Raw genomic sequence first — 20,756 nt, forward strand, 5'->3', positions numbered from 1 at the left:
TTTCTTTTGGCCCAATCTCCAATTTGTCTAAGTCACTCTGGACCCTATCTCTGCCCTCGAGTGTATCTACCTCTCCCCCCAGCTTAGTGTCAGCCGCGAACTTGCTGAAGGTGCAACCTCTCCCCTCGTCCCTTCCAGACCTACCTTTCCCTGGTTCTGGGATTCCATAAGGAGAGTATTTTCCAGAGTCCAGTTCTGGCGGCGTCTCTCCTCTCCCTGGAAACTGGCGCTAAGCGGGTCGGTTGGTTTCCGAGGGGGGGCTGAGAGGCCGGGCGAGCGAATACGGCTTGGAGCGGCATGAGGCCCATGTGTGGAGGGAGGGTTGAGCTGCCTAAGAGCCCGGCGAGGAATGGAAACGCAAAGCAGAGGCGGCTCCGTGCGAATGGGTCAGACAAGGGCTCCAGCTCGCCCAGAGGGAGTGAGCAAGGCCCCCTGCCCTGTCGCCCAGGCCAGCTTCTAGGTGCTCTCTGTTCCTCTGACCACCTTGGCTACTCGCCCCCGCAGGACCGCGTCTCGTTGCAGCGCTCCTGGGCACACACCCAGCGAGCTCTCCGCCTTTGTCACAGGCCCCTGAACTGAGCTAAGACGAGCAGAGCTACCCGGCGCTGCCTGCGTCCTTCAGGGCAGGGGGCTGGCGGTGTGGGGGGAGTGGAGAGAGGGTTGGGGGTGAGGAAGGGCTCGGGGGGGGGGTCCCATCTGGCACAGCCCTTTTCTCCACCCCAGGCTCTCGGCTGCCCAGGGCCCTTTGCTGATTTCTTCACTTGGTGGCCGCAATCAGCGAGTGCTTCCCACCCCTCTGAGCAGGCGGGAGGGGCTGCCGAGGGGCAAGGCAGGGGAGGGGTTTCAAAGGCACGGCTGGGCAGCTGGGCTGCGGCTCAGCCACGGGGCCCACAGATGACGTGCGAACGCGGTGTGTTTTCCAGCCGCTCGGCACAGAGGGGTCTGTAAGTGAGAAGCCCTGCGAGGTTGAACAGGCCTTGACCTGCCGGCTGCCTGCTCTGCTGGGATGAGACAGAGCCCAGCTCGTGGAGAGCAGAGGCAGGCGGCACACGTTGAGACAAGGCAGTGTCGGCATCTGCATGGGGTGGGGGCTGCCCCCCAGCGTAGCCAGACCCACATCACACTTCCTGAGGCAGACAAACTCGTTATTTCAGCCGCAGCATCCTGCAATGAGACTCGCCAGAGCCCTGCATGGCCAGGGACTGCCGGGGCATGTGCCGCAAGCAAGCTGGTTTTTACTCGTTATCTCTGACGCAGGTGGTAGCAGACGACTGTGTTTAGAGCTGGCTTGGCTGATTGCTCGGGGAGGTGTCAGGGTGGCATTTGGGGGCTGACCTTTGGAGCCCTGCGTGGATACAAAATTGGTATTCTCGGCCGCAAGCGCATCTGCAAAAATGAGCCGTGGCTATAAAGCAGATTTCCGCAAGTTGGCAGGGTTCTCGATACAGACACTGTATCCCTATCGAACGCTGCAGAAAGGAGCCATGTCTATCCGCAAGTTGGCAGGGTTCTCGATACAGACACTGTATCCCTGTCGAACGCTGCAGAAAGGAGCCATGTCTATCCGCAAGTTGGCAGGGTTCTCGATACAGACAGGCTACATCTAGACTGGCAGGATTTTCTGCAAATGCTTTTAACGGAAAACTTCTTCTGTTAAAAGCATTTGCAGAAAAGAGCGTCTAGATTGGCACGGATGCTTTAAGCACTTTTTGCGGAAAAGCGTCCGTGCCAATCTAGATGCAGTTTTGTGCAAGAAAGGCCCGATCGCCATTTTCGCCATCGGGGCTTTTTTGTGCAAAACAATACCGCATTGTCTACACTGGCCCTCTTGTGCAAAAGCATTTGCATAAGAGGGCTTTTGCCCAAACGGGAGCAGCCTAGTATTTCCGCAAGAACACTGACAATCTTACATGAGATCGTCAGTGTTCTTGCGGAAACTCAAGCAGACAGTGTAGACAGCTGGCAAGTTTTTCCGCAAAAGCAGCTGCTTTTGTGGAAAAACTTGCCCGTCTAGACGCAGCCACACCGTATCCCTGTCGAATGCTGCGGAAAGGAGCCGTGTCTATCTGCAAGTTGGCAGGGTTCTAGATACAAACTGTCTACCTATATCCAAATGGATATGTGCAAAGTGAGCCGTGAACAGCCGCACCCACACTGTGGATCCCCGCGGATACCTGTGGACATGCAGGGCTCTACAGGTCCTCTTCTGTTGCTGCTTTGTGGGTCTCAAAATGGAACAAATAGCCCTGCCTTCAGAGATGTGGGCACGCTGGAGGAAATGACATACGACGGTAGCCAAAGGCAGTAGAGCCTCCTTCGTGGCCAAATGCTACAATTTAAAGCACAGCCTCTTGGCTGGAAACCAGTAATTAGTGCATTAGAGGTTACTAAGCATCTCCCATTGGTATTTTTAGCTATAAAAAGGTGCTCGGTGTTGACAAACCACATCCTTTTGTGACTCAGCCTGAGAGGGGAAGGAGCAAGAGGATTAAATAACACCACTAAATGAAATCCCTCATTCGACACGCTTCCCAGGGCCTTACTGCCCTGTCTCACTCATGGCCAGTGACATAGGAGTGCTGAGGTTGGGAATATGAATTTTACTTCCGTGAAAAAATGTTGAGGTTTTGGAAAAAGAATTGCCCTGAATTGGGGCTCAAAGCCAACGCCCAGCATTTTTCAGGCAAGTGAGATTCTGCATTATTTCATTCTAGAACCACAGGGACACTCCACAGCGACACTTCCTAACTGAAAGATCCCCCCCGGACATCCACGCTTCCCTCCAAATGGGGGCTATAGCACTGACCTTCGACTCAGGAGATTTAGGTTCCATTCAATGTCCCCTCAAATTTTTTTTACCCAGTGTGCAGAATAAATTTTGTTTTGTTCACCAAGGCATGTGCAGGTGTGCACCACCAGTAGAGACACCGGCTGCCGGCTGTGGGTGCTTGGTTAATCCGCTGAGCGGCATTTGAATATCTCCTGGATGGCCACCCAAGCACCCAACTTATAGGGATCATTGGGTCCAGTCCTGGCTTTGCTTCTACACCCCCCCGTGACTGTGGGCCATACGCTCTCTGAGCCTGTCCAGCTGCAAAATGGAGACAACAATCCTTCCGTTTCACTCTTGGTCCTCCTGCATTGTCTCTTTAAAAAGCCTTTTTGGCCACTCAGCTCTCCGGGCAAGGCACAGGGCTGTGTGTGAGGTCCCCGTCCCCCCTTCTGGGGTAGATACTTGGTCTGGGCCCATCCCATTGCCCCCCCTCTCTCAGAGTAGTCCACTCCCTTAGCCTGTTTCCTTCCCACCCCAGTCAGTGAGTGGTGCCTCCTGGAGACAGCATCCTAAATTGCTCAGCACTCTCCTTTGTTTGTCCAGGCACCAACTGAGCCGCCTTTAGTCTTCCAGTTCTTCTTATATAGGCCCTCCTGGCCCCTGATTGGCTGGTTTCTTCCTAGCCACCCTAGCCACCTGGAGGACTTCTCTATGGCCCTTTTGGTCTTAGGGCCTCGCCCCATTACTGGCCCCTAGACACCAATGCAAGACAGAGGAACGACAATGGGGAGCGAGAAACAGTGAAGCTGGAAACTCCCTTCGCAGGCGCCCGGCCCGCGTCTTCACCGGGTCTCCTGGGGCTCCTGACCCCAGCTGGTGCATTCGCTCCAGTTGAACTCCCCGCCCCCGTTAAGATGCAGAAACAAGGACCAAGCAAACTCCCCCGCCCACCCCCTTGCCCTTGCTGGTTTCTCAAGTGCTGGCCCAGCTGGTTCCCTGGGTTCAACCCCCCAGCCTGGTGTCGATCCCACCATGGCTCTAAAAAAAGAAACAAAACCAAACGGGTCTAGAAAGGTTCATTAAAGGGTGAGACCCCCCCCCCCCCCGCAGGCTCCGCGGACAGGAAAAGCAGGTAAATTACTAAGGCCTGGCGCCGATCTAGCACCTTTATTCTCCAGAGCCACCGGCAAGCGCTAACGAAGACGCCTGCCCCAGACCTCCAGGGGCAGGTCCGAGGCCTGGGGCAGGGGACAGGCCGGCCCCCAGCTCTCGGCTTGCTCTCTGGAGCCCATTGCGGGGGGGCTGAAAGCACCTGCTGCTCTGCATTCAGAGCTCAACACAAACCCCATTGCTTTGGCCAGGCTTGTTACAGCCTGGGGGCCGGGGCTGGGCCCGGGCTTGCCTGGACCTGGCCCCCGAGTCTTGGCGCTCCCCCCCAGCATTGGGGAGCCCTGCAGCCCCTGTCCTGCCCGGACCCCGCACCCCCACTCCGCTCCTGCACCCGCTCCCCCCCCGCTCCCAGCCTGCTCCTGCACCAGACCCCAGCCCGCTTCCCAGACCCCCCTCACACACTGAACCCCTCAGTTTTGGTCCCACCCCAGAGCATAGAAGGGCCCCTAAAATCTCCTAGCCTGGGCTGTGGGTGTGAGGGGGATGTGGGGAGGGTTTTAATGCTTCTCGGGGAGGGTTTTTTCTTCTTCTCACCTTGGTGCGGCCCCCAACCCAAAAGAGGTTCCCCACCCTGCTGTAAAGCGCCTGCAGCTCACGCAGCAGCTCTCCCCCGGCGCTGCATCCAGCAAGCGAACTCCGAGCCTGCTTGCCGGGAGAGAGGCAAGAGGAGAGGCCGGGGGTGTGGGTTGGTTTGTGACCCGTGGCAGCGTGGTGCGCCCAGGAGGGAGGGGGATGCATTTCCCTGTCGGGGGGGGATCGATGGGCACTCCCTCGGGCGGGGGGTTCATCGGGTTCCGGTCGCTGTGCCGGCGGGAGGGGCGAAGTGGCTTTAGCAAAGCCCCAGGGTCGGTGGCAGCGCGGGGCCCGAGGCAGCGGCTCCTCGCTGCAAAGCGAGTGCACGGTGAGCCAGTGCAGTGGCCGCACGCCCTCCGCGGACCCGGCGCCAGCCCTGCCCAGCTCCGGGCCAGCTCCCTGGCGACTGGACGGCGGCTTCGAGAGGAACTCCCTGCTCTGGGTCGCGCGCGGACGCTTGGGACCAGGGCGGATCTCGGGTGCCTCCAGCTCCGTCTTTTCCCGGTAGGTGCTGGGGAGGCCAAGCCAGCTCCCGCATGGTGGCACGTCACAGAGCTTGGGGAGAGCCATGGCAACGGTCAGTAATTAGCTCTCCCCAATGCCATGGAAACAAAAGTGCAACAAGCGAAGCGAGCGAGCAGGCGGGCTGCTGGCTCCGGGATTTCCAAAGGGCCTGGGACCCGGGGTCACCAGTTCCAATGGCGCTTAGCAGCGGCTGGAGGTCTCCATGCCTTGGGGAAGGTGGACGGGTCTCGGCGTGGTTCCGGCAGGCAGGTGGCACTGTCTGGTAGCCTCAGCAGAAACCAGACCGAAGGGCCACGTGGAGGCAGGTCCGCCGGGTCGGTAGCATCTTGCACTCAATTTGCACTAGTGAAAATAGTGCAAGGCAGTGGGGAGTTGGGCTCCAGCTGCGTGTGGTGCCTTGTGTGCACCATTCAGAGATTTCTTCCGTTTCTCCCCCTTGTTTTCTCATTGACCGAACAGCTGGGCGCGTTCTCTGTCCTTTCCCCAGACTTGGCAGCTTCTAGGCTGGTGCCTTAACAGCCGGCCGTGCAAAGGCAACGCACGTCCTCAGCGTCACAGCCGTGGGCGCTCCCCTTCAGACGTCCTCACGGGAACTGGGGAGGGACAGAACTCTGTGAAGGCCAAACGAGTATCCTCCTCCTCCCATCCCCCTCCTCCGAGCTGGGCATCTGGGGCCTGGAAAAGGGCGTTTTTCTCCCCAAGAGCAGCAGGCTGTACTCAGCGGGGGTTTTGCCAGTGAGCTTGGCACTGTCCAAGGCACAGCCGTGCAGGGCCCTTCGTCCTCAAATCATCCAGAGGGAAATCCACCCCCTGTGCCATTGCTGCCCTAGCTGGGGGAGGCGAAGGGAGGATGGGGGGAGATTCCTCCCTTGCACGACAGGTGCAGCCTCGGCCTTGGCTTCCCCCACGTCCCTCCTCTCAGCCTGGGTGGGCCCCTAGGGCTGAAGGGGGTGTTCAGACTCCGGGCCAGCCCTGGAAACTGACCTGCTCTTTACAATGCGGTGCATTCCTGGGCCAGGATCCAAAGCCTGGGGGCGGTGAGGGGGGGCAGTCCGTTGAGTGACCTCAGCAGGCTTCAGATCCTGCTCTTCATCAGCTGCTGCGCTCCACCTCAGGGGTGGCTGCCCTCTGGAAGTGGGAGCGGCGGAGGATGATCCGGAGGAAAGGGCCTTGCTCTCAGGCTTGGAAAACCCGGTTTGTGTGACCTTGGGCAGGTCGTTAATCGGCTCTGCGCCTCGGGTCCCATCTGTGGAAAGGGGATTGATGCCCGGCCCAGCCTGTGAGGGCTCCGAGACTGAGGTGAGAGGCAGCTCTCCATATATACGCCCAGGGTCTGTCTGGGCTTGTACGGTGCTATCTGCAAACTCAGCGACAGTAGCATTAGGAGAGAGATGTCGCTCCGCCGGCCCTGTATTCTGTAGTGTGGCTGTCGCGCAGACAATAACCCCAGAGCGCTTCGCGAGGTTCTGTGCACAAGAAATCTCTTCTGTGGTTTAGAGGCAGTCGGCGGGGAAGAAAGGGAAGCACATCTTCACGCCAGCAGGGCGCTCCAGCCCAGACGTGATGCGGCGGAGTCTCTATTTCACATAGAAGATGTTTCAGCTATTGCTCTCTGGCAAGCGCCGGCTTCCCCACGGTGTCTGCGTGCTCCCCACAGCGGCCGGTCTCGGAGCGAGCGCTGGCCAGAGCTCCCATCCAGGATGAGTAAGGAGACAGCGAGACGAAAGCCTCGTCCCGGAAGCAGATGCAACAGGGACTCGCATGCCAGAGACCTCCAATCTCCTCTCGGTTGCCCCGTGGCTTAGCCGTGATAAGGATAGTTGCCAGGTGTCCGATTTTCTCCCGGACAATTGGGTATTCAGATTCCCCCGTCCGGTAAAAAAAATGCAGAAAATACTGGCCATGTGAAATGTCCGGTATTTCCTGTTTCCCTCGGACAGAAGCCCAGTGGGGACAATTTTCCCCTGACACGTCTGGCGGTGGCGGCGGAGTGAGGGGTGCGGGGCCATTTAAAGGCAAAGTGCCCTCTTTTTTTTTTTTTGTTTAACAACTTTGGTCTCCCCCTTTTTTTGTTCGCATCAGAATTTTTTCTCTGTGTCTTTTTTTTTTTTTGGAGGAGGGGTGTTTGGTATTTTTTGGTAAACCATCTGGCAACCCTAGATAAGGAAAGTCTTGTCCCCAAGGACGCGGCCTGTCAGAATTCAGACATCTGGTCTCCTCTGGACTCCAAACCCATCGCTCTCCTGACAGCCGGACGCTCTCCAGGGAGAGAGCTGTAAGTTGTGAAGTGGCTACAACGTAGCCCTGGAGTTGTCTTCACAGATCTCAGCTGGGGATGAAAGACGCAGGGGGCCAGCGGGTCTCTCCCCGGCACCAATCAGTCAATGTGACGATTCCCCGCAACACCCTGGACAAACCTGGTTGCATGAAGTTAAACCCTGTTGAATGAAGTGTCGTTGTCTTCAGGGAATGACGCAAATTTATGGGGGTGCTGGGGGATCGTAGGGAACTCGTCTAGGAGACATGATGAGTAGAAGCTTTGCGAAGGGCCGTGAGCTTCAGAGAGCTTTTCTCACCAAGGGGCTCGGATCAGAATCCTCCGTTCCTGGGGTAGGTTTCCTAGGAGATACGTGGGAGGAGGGGACGCGAATGCCTGTCTCGGATCTGCTCTCCGCTCGCCCCGGGCAGCAGGCCGTGGCCGGCAACTTGCTGATTTCCAGGGTCAAAAGGCCCAAATGGCATGAAAAAATGAACTCTCAGGTTCCTGGGATGCGTCTCCTGAACTCGTGACCACAGGCTCGTGGTGGGACTGCGCCGGCCAGAGCCTCGTGGCAGGTGGGGCGGCCCCCGGCGTGGCGGCTCTTTCTCTGCTTTCCCGTGTTTGCGTTTCCCTCGGGACTAAGAGGGAAGGAGTTCGTGTGGGGACTTCCCGGCGCCGCTTGCCCTGGGCTCTCTCCGAGGCAGTCGCGGGAGGCCTGCGGAGGCTGTCTGACTGCTGGAAATTCAGAGTGCAGGCAAGAAACGGGGCGACCCAGAACTAGCCTGGGAGGGAGGCAGGGGGATGCTGCCTGCACCCAAGAGAGGAGATGGCTGGGGAGTCGGGGGGAGGGTGCCCAGAATTGTGACAATCAGGTTCTCCAACTGCCTGCCTAACGCAGTTAAAACTGATCACGCTAAAGGGCAGATGTTGGGGGGGGGGGGGTGTTAAATCCGAGTGGCTCAGATTACGTGACGCTCGGACGAGATGGGGAATGAGTTTAAGCAGAAGGCGCTGTAGGGTAACAGTCGCTTTGGGTTTGTTTTTCAGGAATTCAAACCACTGTTAGGCTACATCCTCCCTGAAAGGCTATTTCAAGACACTGGAGTGTCCCGACACCGCTATCCTGCGTTTTCCCAGCACGCCGTTATTTCGGGCTCGCTATTCCAATGTGCCTGTAACCCTCATTCCATGAGGAGTAAGGGACGTTTCGGAACAGCGCTTTATTTTGAAATGTGGTGCTGTGTAGACCGCGCCTAATGACAGAATAAACTATTTCAAAATAGCATCGAAATAAGAGAGGCGATTCGTGTAGCTCAAATTGCGTATCTTATTTCAAGTCCCGGTACAGCTTAGACGCACCCTTAGTGAGCAAGCTCTGAATTGAACGAGCAATGGGAAAGGAGATGCGGGGTAAGAAACCAGGTGTTGTGAAGATTCTTCCTCCCAAAGGGTACGTCTAGACTACAGGGTTTTGTTGACAGAAGTTTTGTCGACAGATACTGTCGACAAAGCTTCTGTCGACAAAGAGCGTCTAGACTACATTCAGTTCTGTCGACAAAGCAAGCTGCTTTGTCGACAAAACCCTGTAGTCTAGACACAACCCTACATGCAATAACACCTTCTGTTGACAGAACTCTGTCGACAGAAGGCGTTATGCCTCGTAAAATGAGGTTTACCAGCGTCGACAAAACTGCTGAGTTCTGTCGACGTTATGTCGACAGAACTCAGTGGTAGTGTAGACGCAGGTATAGTTTTGTCGACAAAAGTCCACTTTTGTCGACAAAACTCTGTAGTCTAGACACACCCAAAGACTCCCAGTACCCTGGGATCCTTTCACCCGTGGCTGAAATGTGGCCACCTCTGGGGTGGAACACGGTAGCTGGATGGACACTCATGTGCCCGTGAGATGAAACGTCGGTGGCACTAGTGTTACCAGCTGGAACTGGACTGATGAGGGGTTTGAACTTTCTGTGGCTCTGCCTGAAAACGGGGCTTGTCCCTTAGCTGCTCCCTTGGCCTTTGACTGTCCCTTGTTCAACACGTCGCTGTTGGTTCACGGACCTCACCGAAAAGCCGGGCGGACCTGTACTGGCCGAGGCGCAGGGCTCAAGCCATTTTTTTACTTTCAAAACTGATGCCCCAAGCAAGAGATGCCAAACCCCGGGGTGGGGCCGGCCCAGCCACGTACAAACGAGGAGGTCGCCTAGGCCGCCAGGCGGTGGGGGGCACCAGATTAGACAGAAGTGACTTTCTTCTCTATTTAAAAATATTAAATGGTATATAAAATATACGACTATATTTATAATGTACACACTATTATACAAATATATTACAATTCGTGTTACTTCTTATGATTGCAAATATCAAATATTGTACTTGCCAGCAGGGCATCGTCGCCATGTCAGAAGTCGGGTTATTGATTTCACACTGTGTATGTAAATATAGTTAAAGCACGGCACAGCCAAGCTTCCAAAGAGCGCTGCCTGGGTTTGCAATCTCGGGGTGAGGTCTGGCCGCTCAGTCATTCGCAGTGGCCCAGACCAGTGCTGGCCAGTCACACAGCCGAGTCAGTGTTGCTCGCCACGTAGGGCACGTCTTCACTCCACGGAAGATCGACACTTCCGCAATCTATCTTCCAGAGTTTGATTTAGCGAGTCTAGTTAAGACCCGCTAAATCGAACTCAGAGGGCGCTCCTGCCAGCGTTCAGTACTCCTGCTCTTGCCAGGAGTAAAGGAAGACGATTGGCGGGTTCTACATTGCTGGAGTTCCACACCTTAGTGTAGGCCTGGCCATAGTGAAAGCCAGTCAGCAACCCATAACTGCTGTTCTGCCATGTTATGAGCTGTGATCGACCGTCCAGCGCAAAGCCCTCAAAACCAGACTTCCCTCGGTATCAAGGAATAAAGATTTTTGCTTCCCCAAAATCAGTTCCTTTGGAAGGAGGACGGTAGCAGCTTGAAATGCAGCTGTCTAGAGCGCTGCCCAGAAACACTGCACGGCTCAAAACGGTTCCAAAAGCATCAGCTCCTGAGCGGCTCCCCCCTCTCCAGTGTGATTGCGTTCGGATTAATGAAAAGTAGAAAGCAATCAGTACAACTCCTTCTTTTTATTTTCACCTTGTTCATTCCGAATGCCAAGTAAAGAAAGGTAACATTTCATTCCACACGTCTCGTTTTTCTCTCTACTGAATGGAGGGGGGCTTCAAAGTCGTAGTTCAAGTCCTTTGGGCTGGCCCAGAGGGTTGGGACGTTGAACGGCTGAACCCAGAGGTGCCTGGCACAAATTAAGCCCCACTGAGAAGGGCTTTTGGGGGGTGAGCAAAGAAGGCCTTTGACATCTCTGGCTGAGTGCATCAGCCTGGGATTTTCGCTCCACCTCCTCCGGCTTCAAAGGAGTCACTTCTAATTGCCAACTGAGAATCAAACTCGTGCTGCTGTTCTGGGAAGGAGCAGGGAGCGACAGCAGCCAGATGGGGGAGCGAGCGGGCTGGAAGCATGGCTCTCCGTAAGTTCAACACACCGAGGTGAGCATAGTTGGAATCCAGAGCCCCGAAGGATCTGAGAGCAGGCTGAATTCTCTTCCTCCGTCTGACCCACAAACCCCTCCAGGATCGACCACGGCTGCTGGGGGCCGTTGCTCCCTGCCTTCACTCTGCACCAGGTCAGTAGAGAATGTCAGGGCTCTGGGATTTGCATGTGTAGATGGAATATTCCACCCAAATGGAGATGCAGGTTTTTCTTTTTCTTTTAAATGCTCTGGGAGCATCAACCCAGTAGTGAGCAAGCACTGTGCCTCTTGGGTGGGACCGGTTCTGGTGTCGGATGCAACTGCGCTGGAGAAGTTACTTAGTTCCTGACCACCGGAGTCTCGATGCAGAAATGTCCGCGCGGGGACAACGGAGACAGAGCAGAGGGTGTCTGGCTGTTTGGTATCCTCTCAGAGGCAAGGAAAAATGTAAAGGAGGATTCATCCTGTTGTTGAGCCAGCTAGTTCCTTTCCGCAGGTCATATCTGGGAGCAGAGTGGAAAGGTTTGTGGATGCGTCTATGATGCAAAATCTGGTAGGGATTCACAGAAATAATACTTTACAATTGCCTTTATTATTATTAGCATTGTTTATTTTGAAAGCATCCTGCACAATTGATACAATATTTGATACTTGCATTTATAAGAAGTCCTGCACAATTAAAAAAAGGATCAAACCATCCGGGCTCAATAGAAATCCGTCTACAAATCTGGTCGATTTCACTGAGTCTACTAAGCTTTTTCTATCGGGTTTGCGAGCCATCCTATGGAATTCTAGAGCAGGGCTAGAATTCTTCAGTTTCCTAACACCTATAGAAAGCATGTGGGTTTTGTTCTATTGAACTAGATAAGACTTTGCTGTAGAGTTTACAGAGTGGAATAATTAGCTGAGAAAGAAAAATGACGGGGCTCGGGGAAGGGAAAAAAAGGGTGACCTTTACTAAAAAGGCTCTTCCACAGAAGCGCGGGAGACTAGGCATTAGAACAGTGTGTGTCAGATCAGACTGAAAAATAATATGAGCTGCTTTGTGGGAAAAACATATATTTTCAGACCAAAATCAAACCTGCAGAATCCGGAGTGCCCCTGTGTGTGTGCACTCTGAGTGACAGCAGCAATCCGGGAATTGTCTCTGGAAGCGAGCTGTATACAGCCCTGCGTGGGGTACAGCAGACGTTCTCATGGTATCGACTCTACCAGCGGGAGGGCTTTGTCCGTGGGGCCGTGCCCTGGCTGGCCAAAGCTCCCAGATAGACAATGCTAAGAAGCAGTCCTGTGGCACCTGAGAGCCCAACAAAAATATTAGGTTGTGAGCTTTCCTGGGTAAGAAGGGACACACGTGGTGGGGGTGATGTGGAGGGATTTGTATCCCAAGACACAATCGGACTCTGTGTCCACTGATTTCTGTCGTTCTTTCCAATCCTAGCTCTGGGGCCTAGCCCTCTCTTCTGGGACGTGTCCCATTTATCCCCAGAGGACTATTGAATCCGAATCCCTCCTCATCTAAAGCTCCATTTCCTCACCTTCTTTCCCAGGGCTCTGTCGAACAAATCCCTGCAGTCGAGCCAGGCAAACGAAGCAGGGGACGTTGGAGACCAAGAGGTCAGGTTACGAGGCAGCTCCAGGGACAGGACTGAAGGGAACCGAACTGGCCTCAGTTTTGCAGCTGGAGCAGAAACAGTGGGTGAGACCTGGTGCCCCGTGAAGACATTTCCGTGCGACTCTCGGGGTGTGAGTGTGAGTGGCCGAGCCCAGAGGAGGCTCGGCGGGTGAGACCGGAATACCTGTTTGCACAGGGATCCTTACACGTGGCTGGGAACGCTCTGCAAAGCTGAGACATTGACTCAGGGCTGCAAGCCACGCCTGACCTCCTGCTCCAGCTAAAAGAGACGCCCCCAGAACAGATTCAGCCATAAATGACATGCCCAGGGGTTCCTGTGTCTAGGGACTGCAGATGAACGGAGCCCTGGTTACACCCCGTAACGAAAGTCACTAATGCCGACCCCTTCTGCTCTTGTCTAAGTTGGCTTCTCAGTTGACTGGGAGTCATGGAGCCTCTCGAGAGTTGGGACAAGATCCCGACCAACGAGAGCATCTATGAGATCGTCCTCAAGAACAGCTCCAATTCCAGCTCTCAATTTACGGGCGTCCAGTTGATCCAGTCCTTCAAACCCCTCATCATCCCCTGCTACGCCCTCGTGGTGCTCGTCGGCATCTTCGGCAACTACCTGCTCCTCTACGTCATCTGTAGGACCAAGAAGATGCACAACGTCACCAACTTCTTCATCGGGAACTTGGCTTTCTCCGACATGCTGATGTGCGCCACCTGCGTGCCGTTCACCCTGGCCTACGCCTTCAACCCGCAGGGCTGGGTCTTCGGGAAGTTCTTGTGCTACTTCGTGTTCCTGATGCAGCCGATGACGGTCTACGTGTCTGTCTTCACCCTCACGGCCATCGCGGTGGACAGGTAACTCTCGTTCCTAGCCAGCCCCCAGGGAAGGATGGTTTACCCTCGTTGGATGTGGGTGAGGGCGGGCTCGCCGACAGGGGGGAAAAGGGGGGGCTGCCCTGGGGCCTGGTGATTCAAAGGGGCCCGGGGCCCTGGCTGCCTCCGCTGCTACTGTGATGGTGGCTGGAGCCCCGGCCCTTTAAATTGCCGCCAGAGTGCCACACTGGGGAGGGGCATGCTGTGCTCCAGGTGGTGATGAGGGCTGGCTGCCCCGGCCCTGCCCCCTTGACTGAGGTCCTGCCTCTTCTAGGGGCAGAGAGCTGCCTCCCCAACACACCTTGGCAGGGACCTGCAGAAACTGTCGGCGCCCCTGGGCGAGGACGTTCCTTAGGAATTTTTTGGCCTCAAAATAGCAAAAATTTTTCATGAAATATCACTAAGGAATCTTTGTCATTTCATGGCAGCCCATCTCGCAGCCTCAGAATGTAGCTTTTCGTCAAACAACGGGTTTGCCTCGCGGCGGCTTTGCCTTGCGTCAGGATGTGGGGCGCTTTGCAGGTTGCATGAGTCACTGTGAAAAATGATTTTCAGCAAAAAGGCCAGGTTTTTGCACAGAAAAAGGATCGTTTTGGAGATGAAACGAAATTGAACATTTCATAATTTCAGTAAATATTTATAAATCTTACTACTTGCCCTTCCATCAATCCCACTGTGCATCTTCAAATGCGGAAATGTTACTACAACAACCCTCCCAGCACTGTAACGACAATGGGGGCAAAATGATTATCCCCATTTTACAGATTAGGAAAATTGAGGCCTAGAGTGATTTAGTTGTATTAATATATTATAATTATGTTTAACAAATGTGCTGAGACAAAGCTCTTCCTTAACCTGAGGGGCAGTGAGGGTGTCCCGCACTTTCAGGTGGCTTTTCTGCTTCAAATCAGAAGAGAGCCTGCACATTTCAAAATGCGCTAGGAAGGAAGATGTTGATGTTCTGATTTTACGGTCAATACACAATACTCGAGGCGAAGCAATTCAAAGCAAAGAGTTGCTTCCGAACGAAACATCAAACCGGTTGTTTTTCACTGCTGAGAGCCTTTGACCCCTCCCTCAAACAAAAGGGGGGGGCGTACGCTACAGCTCTGAAGTTGAGACCACTGCATTTTGCCTGGGGGTTCCACTGACGTTCTTCCAACCCGCTGTAGTTCTCCCTCGTCTGTACGTCTGGCCCCTTACAGGTGTGGGAGGGGGCGCTGGGCGCGTCTGGACACCAGCCTTGAACTTGTTGTGTGCGATGGGAATCCGCTGCCGAGCGTGAGAGGCTCCGGGTGTGTGCAGCGGCTGGGCCTCCGTGAGCGAGAGGTGCTAGCGACATTGTCCCGGACACAGCCGGGATTCCCCGCGTCTCGGCCCCAGCGAATAGGAATTTCCCTCCCTCTCCTCATTTCCCTGCAGTTCCCCTTTGCTGCAGCTGTCTCCTCCAGTTCTGGGCAGTGCGTGGAGCCGCACTGTCTCGGCCGCCCCAGCTGAGGGGTCCGTGTGTTCTGCAGCCGCCCTGCTGCGGTGCAGATTCTGGGGCCCCGCGGGGGAAAGGAGGGGAAGTCGTGTAGCAACCGGGAGGGGGTGGTTCTGCCGTAACCCCCGCTTGGTGTTCCCCTACGAGGGCTGCACAAGGGAGCCGGCGCAGGTATGAAACGGAGGAAGGGGCTCTTGGATCTGGCTCACGCTTTGGGTTTCAGGATGGTTCTGGAGGGTGCTCAGCTCTGCACAGGGTCAGACCCTGTGGGGGGGGGGTTTCCACTGAGCCCCCTGGGAGCACTTTTGAGGATCTGGCCCTTCGTGCCTATGGGCCAAATTCACAGGCCCTCCCTCGGTTTCTGCTCCGGCAGACGTTCCCGGGAGGCCTGCCCGAGTGAGGACTGAGTCAGAACCTCCGGCTTTGGCCCCGGCTGGGGTCAGTTGTTTCTTGCTCTCGAATGGCTTGATCGGGAGAGGCCTGGAGTGGCCCCGCCCCCATGCAGCAGGCGCCTGGAATTCGATCCCCGCTGCCCCCGACGATGAAGGGGCGACGGAATTCACAGCCCCCTTTGGAACCGCCCCCGGGCTCCGGGAGCCGAATGTGAACTGCTCCGTTTCCTTCCCCACAGCAGCGCGAGGGAGCGAGTCCCCGGCACGTCCAAGCTACAGGCGCTTGGAATGGGAAGTGTCGTTACTGAAAAGACCTATCGGGCTCTGCCTGTGCCCATCACCAGAAGTCTTCAGGGCTGCGTCCCATTTATCGGTACAAGGCAGGGGTGGGCAATAGTTTTCAATGGGGGCACTCCAAGATTTTGGTAAGTGATCAAGGGCCACACTTTTCTATGGAGGGGGTGCAGGGTCTGGGACAGAGGTCGGGTGCAGAAGGGGCTCAGGGTAGGGGACTGGGGTGCAGGAGAGGGGCTGGGGGCCGAGAGGAAGTTTGTGTGAAGGAGGAGAGGTGACTTGGGGCAGGGGCTTGGGGGCAGGGTCCGGCAGGGGGGATGGGTGCAGAAGAGGATTCTGGCCTGGAGGAGGGTTGGAGGAGGGGGTACAGGGTCTAAGAGGGAGTTGTGAGCTGAGGGGGGTAGAGGGTTTGGATGGTGACTTGGGCAGGGAGTGGGGGTGCAGGAGGGGGTGGGGTGCCAGAGGCAGGCTCTGTCTGGGAGGTGCTTCCCTAGGCGGCTCCCAGCCAGCAGCCCAGCAGGACCCTCAGGCAGGCTCCCTGCCTGCCAGCAGCCCCAGACTGCTCAAAGCGTCTGGCTGTTCCATGTGACTCTGCACCACATGCCGGGGGGAGGAGGGAGAAAGCTTTGCACGCTGCCCCCACCGCCACACTGTCTCTCAGCTCCCATTGGTCAGCTTCCAGCCAATAGGAGCTGAGAGGTTGTGCTGGGGTCAGGGTCAGTGCATGCAGCCTCGGGGCGCAGAGAGCCGCATGGAGCCGTGAGAGGCGAGGCGCTGCTCTGTGCCCTAGGGCCAGATGAAAAGGCTTGGTGGGCCGGATTCGGCCCACGGGCCGGACCTTATCTGCCGCCGATATACGGCCTGATTCACACCTCATTCGTGTTTCGTGCCCGTGTCACCTCACTCATTCCAGATGAGTCACGCCAGGGTGAAGCTAACTAGTGCAACGGTGAGTCAGGCTCATTAGTCAGTCAGTTCTCTGTGGTTAATGTTCCTCCATCCCCACTCTCTTGAGTTCGTGCACAGGGCCGACTTATCCATTAGGCACAGTAGGCACAGTGCCTGGGGCCCACGAAAATGTTTTAATTTCTTTTAAAATCAGAAGGAAAAAAAAGAACTTTTACGGTCGAAGAAAACGTGTTAATTTTTTTCTCACATCAGGAAAAAATAAAACTTTTAGGGCCCACAAAAATCTATTACATTTTGTCTAAAATAGAAAAAAAATGTTGAAATATTTAAAGTGATATCAAAAATAATTTTTAATACTTTTTTTTATGGCGGAAGGGGCCCACAAACGCAAAAGTGCCTAGGGCCCACGAAAGTCATAATGCGTCCCGGTTCGTGCACCTTCCCACAGTTACAACGCCCGTGAGTGCAACGTTCCACTGGGCTTGAGTCTTGCTGACTTCAGGAGGACTTAACACAAGCTCAGCACATGCTTACGGGCGCTCCAAGGGCTGCGTCTACACCGGGCAGGTTTGGCCACGAACGTGCTGCCGACAGGTAAAGTGAAAACTGGTCCAAGGGTTTTTTTCGGCCTCTCATTGTCGACATTCCATGGCTGCCCCCGGGGACAGACAGAGCAAAGCATTGTGGGTGAGCATCCCACAGGGCAGCGCTGTGGGAAGGCCGAGCTGATCTCTGCGCTTCTTGGGATTTTCTCCGAGTTCTCCCCCAGCTGAATTAGGTGGGGTTGTTAGTCTGGTTTAAAATGTGGCCGGAGTACGGCTCAGAGTAGCTTTGCACAAAGGGCTGCTTGGGCAGCGTTCCTGTCGGCCGGGGCTTTCTGGAGACATCTGCAGGAGCCCACTGTTTGACACAAGGCCTCGCCGTGGAGAAAAGCAAAGCCCCTCTTACTTCATTCTTCTGCATTAAAAGCTTTTCTCCGCGGCTAATTCGGTGGCGGTGCCTCTGCGGCGATAATCACAGCTCTTAGGGGCTGGCGGCCGTGTGGCGCGGGAAGGGGATCGTTTCCGGCCGCTTTGACACCCCCTGCCAGGTCTTTCAGCTTGAATGTATCGCAGTAGAAATGCACCGTGCCTGAAACACGGAAAGCGGCCGTTAAACGTTTGACTAACTCGAAAATGACAGCCTGGGAGCGGGGGGGAATCTCCTTTGGAGCGTTTGTGCTCAGCCGTGGGATTTGACCACAGCTCATCCTCCGGAGTCAGGAGGCGTTTTCTCGGCTAAGAGCTGCCAGAAGCTCCAGGGATTGTAACGAGTGGCACAAGCTGAAGCAGGTAGAACTAGAGTAGAGCAAGAACCCATCGAGTCTGACAGCTTGTCTCAGATGGCTGCCAGGGCTGGATGCCTGAGGAGAGGCACTTCTCCTTGCTGAGCTGTACTACATATATACATTACAGCAGGAAATGGCTTTTATTAGACCCTCAAGTGAACAGTTTAGACCCTGAAACCTGGAAGGTAGTTCTTGTAATTTTACCTTAGCTCATGCAACTGCTGGCAGATGCTGGTCTTACCACACTCGCTCTTTGCCTTAATAAAATCCTGTGACGGTGAGTTCCAAAGGTTAACACAGAATGAACTGCCTTCTCTCTCCTTTCATCAGTGTAGAAACTTGATGCTCTAAAAAAAAAATGTCATTTATTTTTTAACCTTCTCATTTTTTTAATTCAGCGAATGCCCTTTTGTTCTCGTGCCTTGGAATGAGGCAAACAGGAGAAACCAACTGAGAAGGGGTGGGCCTGAGCTAGCCCTCAGCACCGTGCCTGCCCCCCCACCAGCCCTTAGTGCTGCCCGGTGCTTGCAGTGACACAATTTTAAAAGGCCCGGGGCAGGGGGCAAGCGCCCCATTCCCCCTCCCCCATTGGCGGGCCTGCAGCTGGTCCATGCAGCTGGTCACCAGAACGCTTGTGAACTGCTCCAGCTGCACCTTCCTTTGCCCACGGAGCAAACGGCAGCGCCGGAGAGACCTTCCGAGAGCAATCTGAGCTCAGCTGGATTCCGCCCCAGCTCCCGCAGGAAGCCCCTTCCCGTACCTTGCCGAGGCCTGCGCTGGGTCTCGCCAGGAGCCGGGCCCGACGCTGTGGCGGGGCTCCCGGGAGAGCAGCGCTGGGGGCCGAGACTCACCCCCCTTCTCTCCCTCTCGTTGCAGGTACTACGCCACGGTGCACCCGCTGAGGAAGCGCATCTCCGTCCCCACCTGCGTGTACGTGGTGGGCGGGATCTGGCTGCTGTCCTGCGCCCTGGTGGCCCCCGCCATCGCCCACACGTACCACGTGGAGTTCCAGAAGGAAGGCTTTGCCATCTGCGAGGAGTTCTGGATGGAGGAGGAGGAGGAGCGCCTGGCCTACGCCTACAGCACCCTCATCATCACCTACATCCTGCCCCTCTCCGCCGTCTCCCTCTCCTACATCTGCATCACGGTCAAGCTGAGGAACCGGGTGGTGCCCGGGCACCCGACCCAGAGCCAGGCAGAGTTCGACCGGGTGAGGAAGAGGAAGATCTTCCGCCTCCTCGTGCTGGTGGTGGCGGCCTTCGGGGTCTGCTGGCTCCCCATCCACGTCTTCAACATCATCCGGGACATCGACATCAACCTCATCAACAAGCACTACTTCCTGCTCCTCCAGCTGCTCTGCCACTGGTTCGCCATGAGCTCCTCCTGCTGCAACCCCTTCCTCTACGCCTGGCTGCACGACCGCTTCCGCAGCGAGCTGAAGAAGATGTTCGCCTTCCGGCAGAAGGTCGTCCCCGCCCAGAATGGCGTCGCTGTCAGCGTGGTGCTCTGAGGCCTGGACCCGGGGCCCTCTGTGTTCCAAGGGCCCCGCATCCCGTCTCTCCCTTGGCATCCCCACCCGACGCCCGAGGATCCACGCGCCCCCTCCTGAAACGCGGGCTCCTCGGAGGTGGGCGAGTGGCGGTGATGGACAGCGCCCGGCGCAGCCACCCCGGCATCCCTAGACCCCAGTGATTGGTGCCGTTCTCCACGACTGTGATGGGAGGTTACGACTTTCAGTCACGGAGGGAGAACGGGTCCGGGCTCTTGCAAAAACGGCCACCAGGTCTTTCCTGTGTGCAAAGCAGGGGGTCCTGGGCAAGGTTCCCTCTAATCCTTTCCATCCATGTGCAGAATAAAATGTTGTTGTGCACCAAGGCACGTGTGAACGTGCACCAAGGCACGTGTGAACGTGCACCAAGGCACGTGTGAATGCACCAAGGCACGTGTGAATGTGCACCAAGGCACGTGTGAATGCACCAAGGCATGTGTGAACATGCGGACTCCCATTTGAATCACTCCTGAGTAGTCGCACAAGCGCAGGGCTCACAGGGAAGGCTGGTCTGTCGTCTGCTCCCGCAGAGCCACGTCCTTTAGAAGGGGAGGACGCTCCGAACTCCCTGAGGAAAGAGCACAGGGCGTTTCCCGTCTGCGTTGGCCCCGGAGGTCACCCCGCCAAGAACTGACCTGTGAGACCCACGTGTGCTTTTTTACCCAGGGTACGTCTACACTACAACGTTAATTCAAACTAACTTAGTTCGAATTAGTTAATTCGAACTAAGCTAATTCGAACTAACGGATCCAGACTAAAAATCTAGTTCGAATTAGCGTTTTGCTAATTCAAACTAGCATGTCCACATTAAGTGGACCCTGAACCAGGCTTAAGGATGGCCGGAAGCAGTGCCGGCAGGGCATCAGAGGAGGACTTAGAGCGTGGAGCTGCTGTCTCAGGCTAGCCGAGGGCTGTGCTTAAAGGGTCCCGACCCCCACCCCGGACAGACAGTTCTCAGGGGTGCCCCGCTTGCAAAGCAGTCCTGGCTTGAATTGCCCGGACTACCCACACTGGGCACATCACAGCACTCGGCCATCAGCCCGGCTGCACTTGCCGCAGGCTGCCATCTGGGGAGAGGGGGCAATTGGGGGGCTGCAGGAGAGCTTCCACCCCCAGAAGCCCACAGAGCCAGCCCAGTCCTCCCCATCGGGGGCTCGTACCCCATTCCTCCCTCACCTCCTTCCACTTACCCTTCCCTAGCCCCTCTTCTTAATGTACAAAATAAAGGACAATTGTGTTCAAAAATGGAATCTGTCTTTATTGAACAAAACTGGGGGAGACTGGGAAAAAGAGGTGGGAGAGGGGAAGAGCGAGGCTGGGAGAGGGGAGGGCAACTAAAATGATCAGGGGTTGGGAACAGGTCCCATATGAAGAGAGGCTACAGAGACTGGGACTTTTCAGCTTAGAAAAGGGGAGACAGAGGGGGGACAGGATAGAGGTCTCTAAAAGCATGAGTGGGGTGGAGAGGGTGCATCAAGAAAAGTTCTTCATTA

The 20,756-nt window shown here is 55.7% G+C and overlaps 1 protein-coding gene across 2 annotated transcripts; it reads left to right on the forward strand.

The window, feature by feature from the left end:
* Positions 1 to 4,771: 4,771 nt before the first annotated feature.
* On the forward strand, positions 4,772 to 20,411 carry LOC102460780 (prolactin-releasing peptide receptor-like). Of its 2 annotated transcripts, none has more exons than XM_014578991.4 (3): positions 4,772 to 5,020; positions 12,360 to 13,291; positions 18,591 to 20,411. In XM_014578991.4, exons 2-3 carry the CDS (start codon positions 12,873 to 12,875, stop codon positions 19,222 to 19,224), a joined length of 1,053 nt encoding a protein of 350 aa, XP_014434477.2. In that variant the 5' UTR covers positions 4,772 to 5,020; positions 12,360 to 12,872; the 3' UTR covers positions 19,225 to 20,411. The 2 variants fall into 2 exon arrangements, with proteins under 2 accessions (XP_014434477.2, XP_006134109.2); XM_006134047.5 differs by lacking the exon at positions 4,772 to 5,020 and adding an exon at positions 8,250 to 10,962.
* The last annotated feature ends 345 nt before the right edge of the window (positions 20,412 to 20,756 follow it).

The sequence above is a fragment of the Pelodiscus sinensis genome, chromosome 28, assembly GCF_052426305.1.
Source record: "Pelodiscus sinensis isolate ZL-2025 chromosome 28, ASM5242630v1, whole genome shotgun sequence".
NCBI classification, from domain to species: domain Eukaryota; kingdom Metazoa; phylum Chordata; order Testudines; family Trionychidae; genus Pelodiscus; species Pelodiscus sinensis.

Coding starts and splice junctions, on each gene's coding strand:
- LOC102460780 (XM_014578991.4), top strand. CDS start 12,873: ATGGAGCCTCTCGAGAGTTGGGACAAGATCCCGACCAACGAGAGCATC. Junction 13,292..18,590: donor ACGGCCATCGCGGTGGACAG/GTAACTCTCGTT, acceptor CTCTCGTTGCAG/GTACTACGCCACGGTGCACC.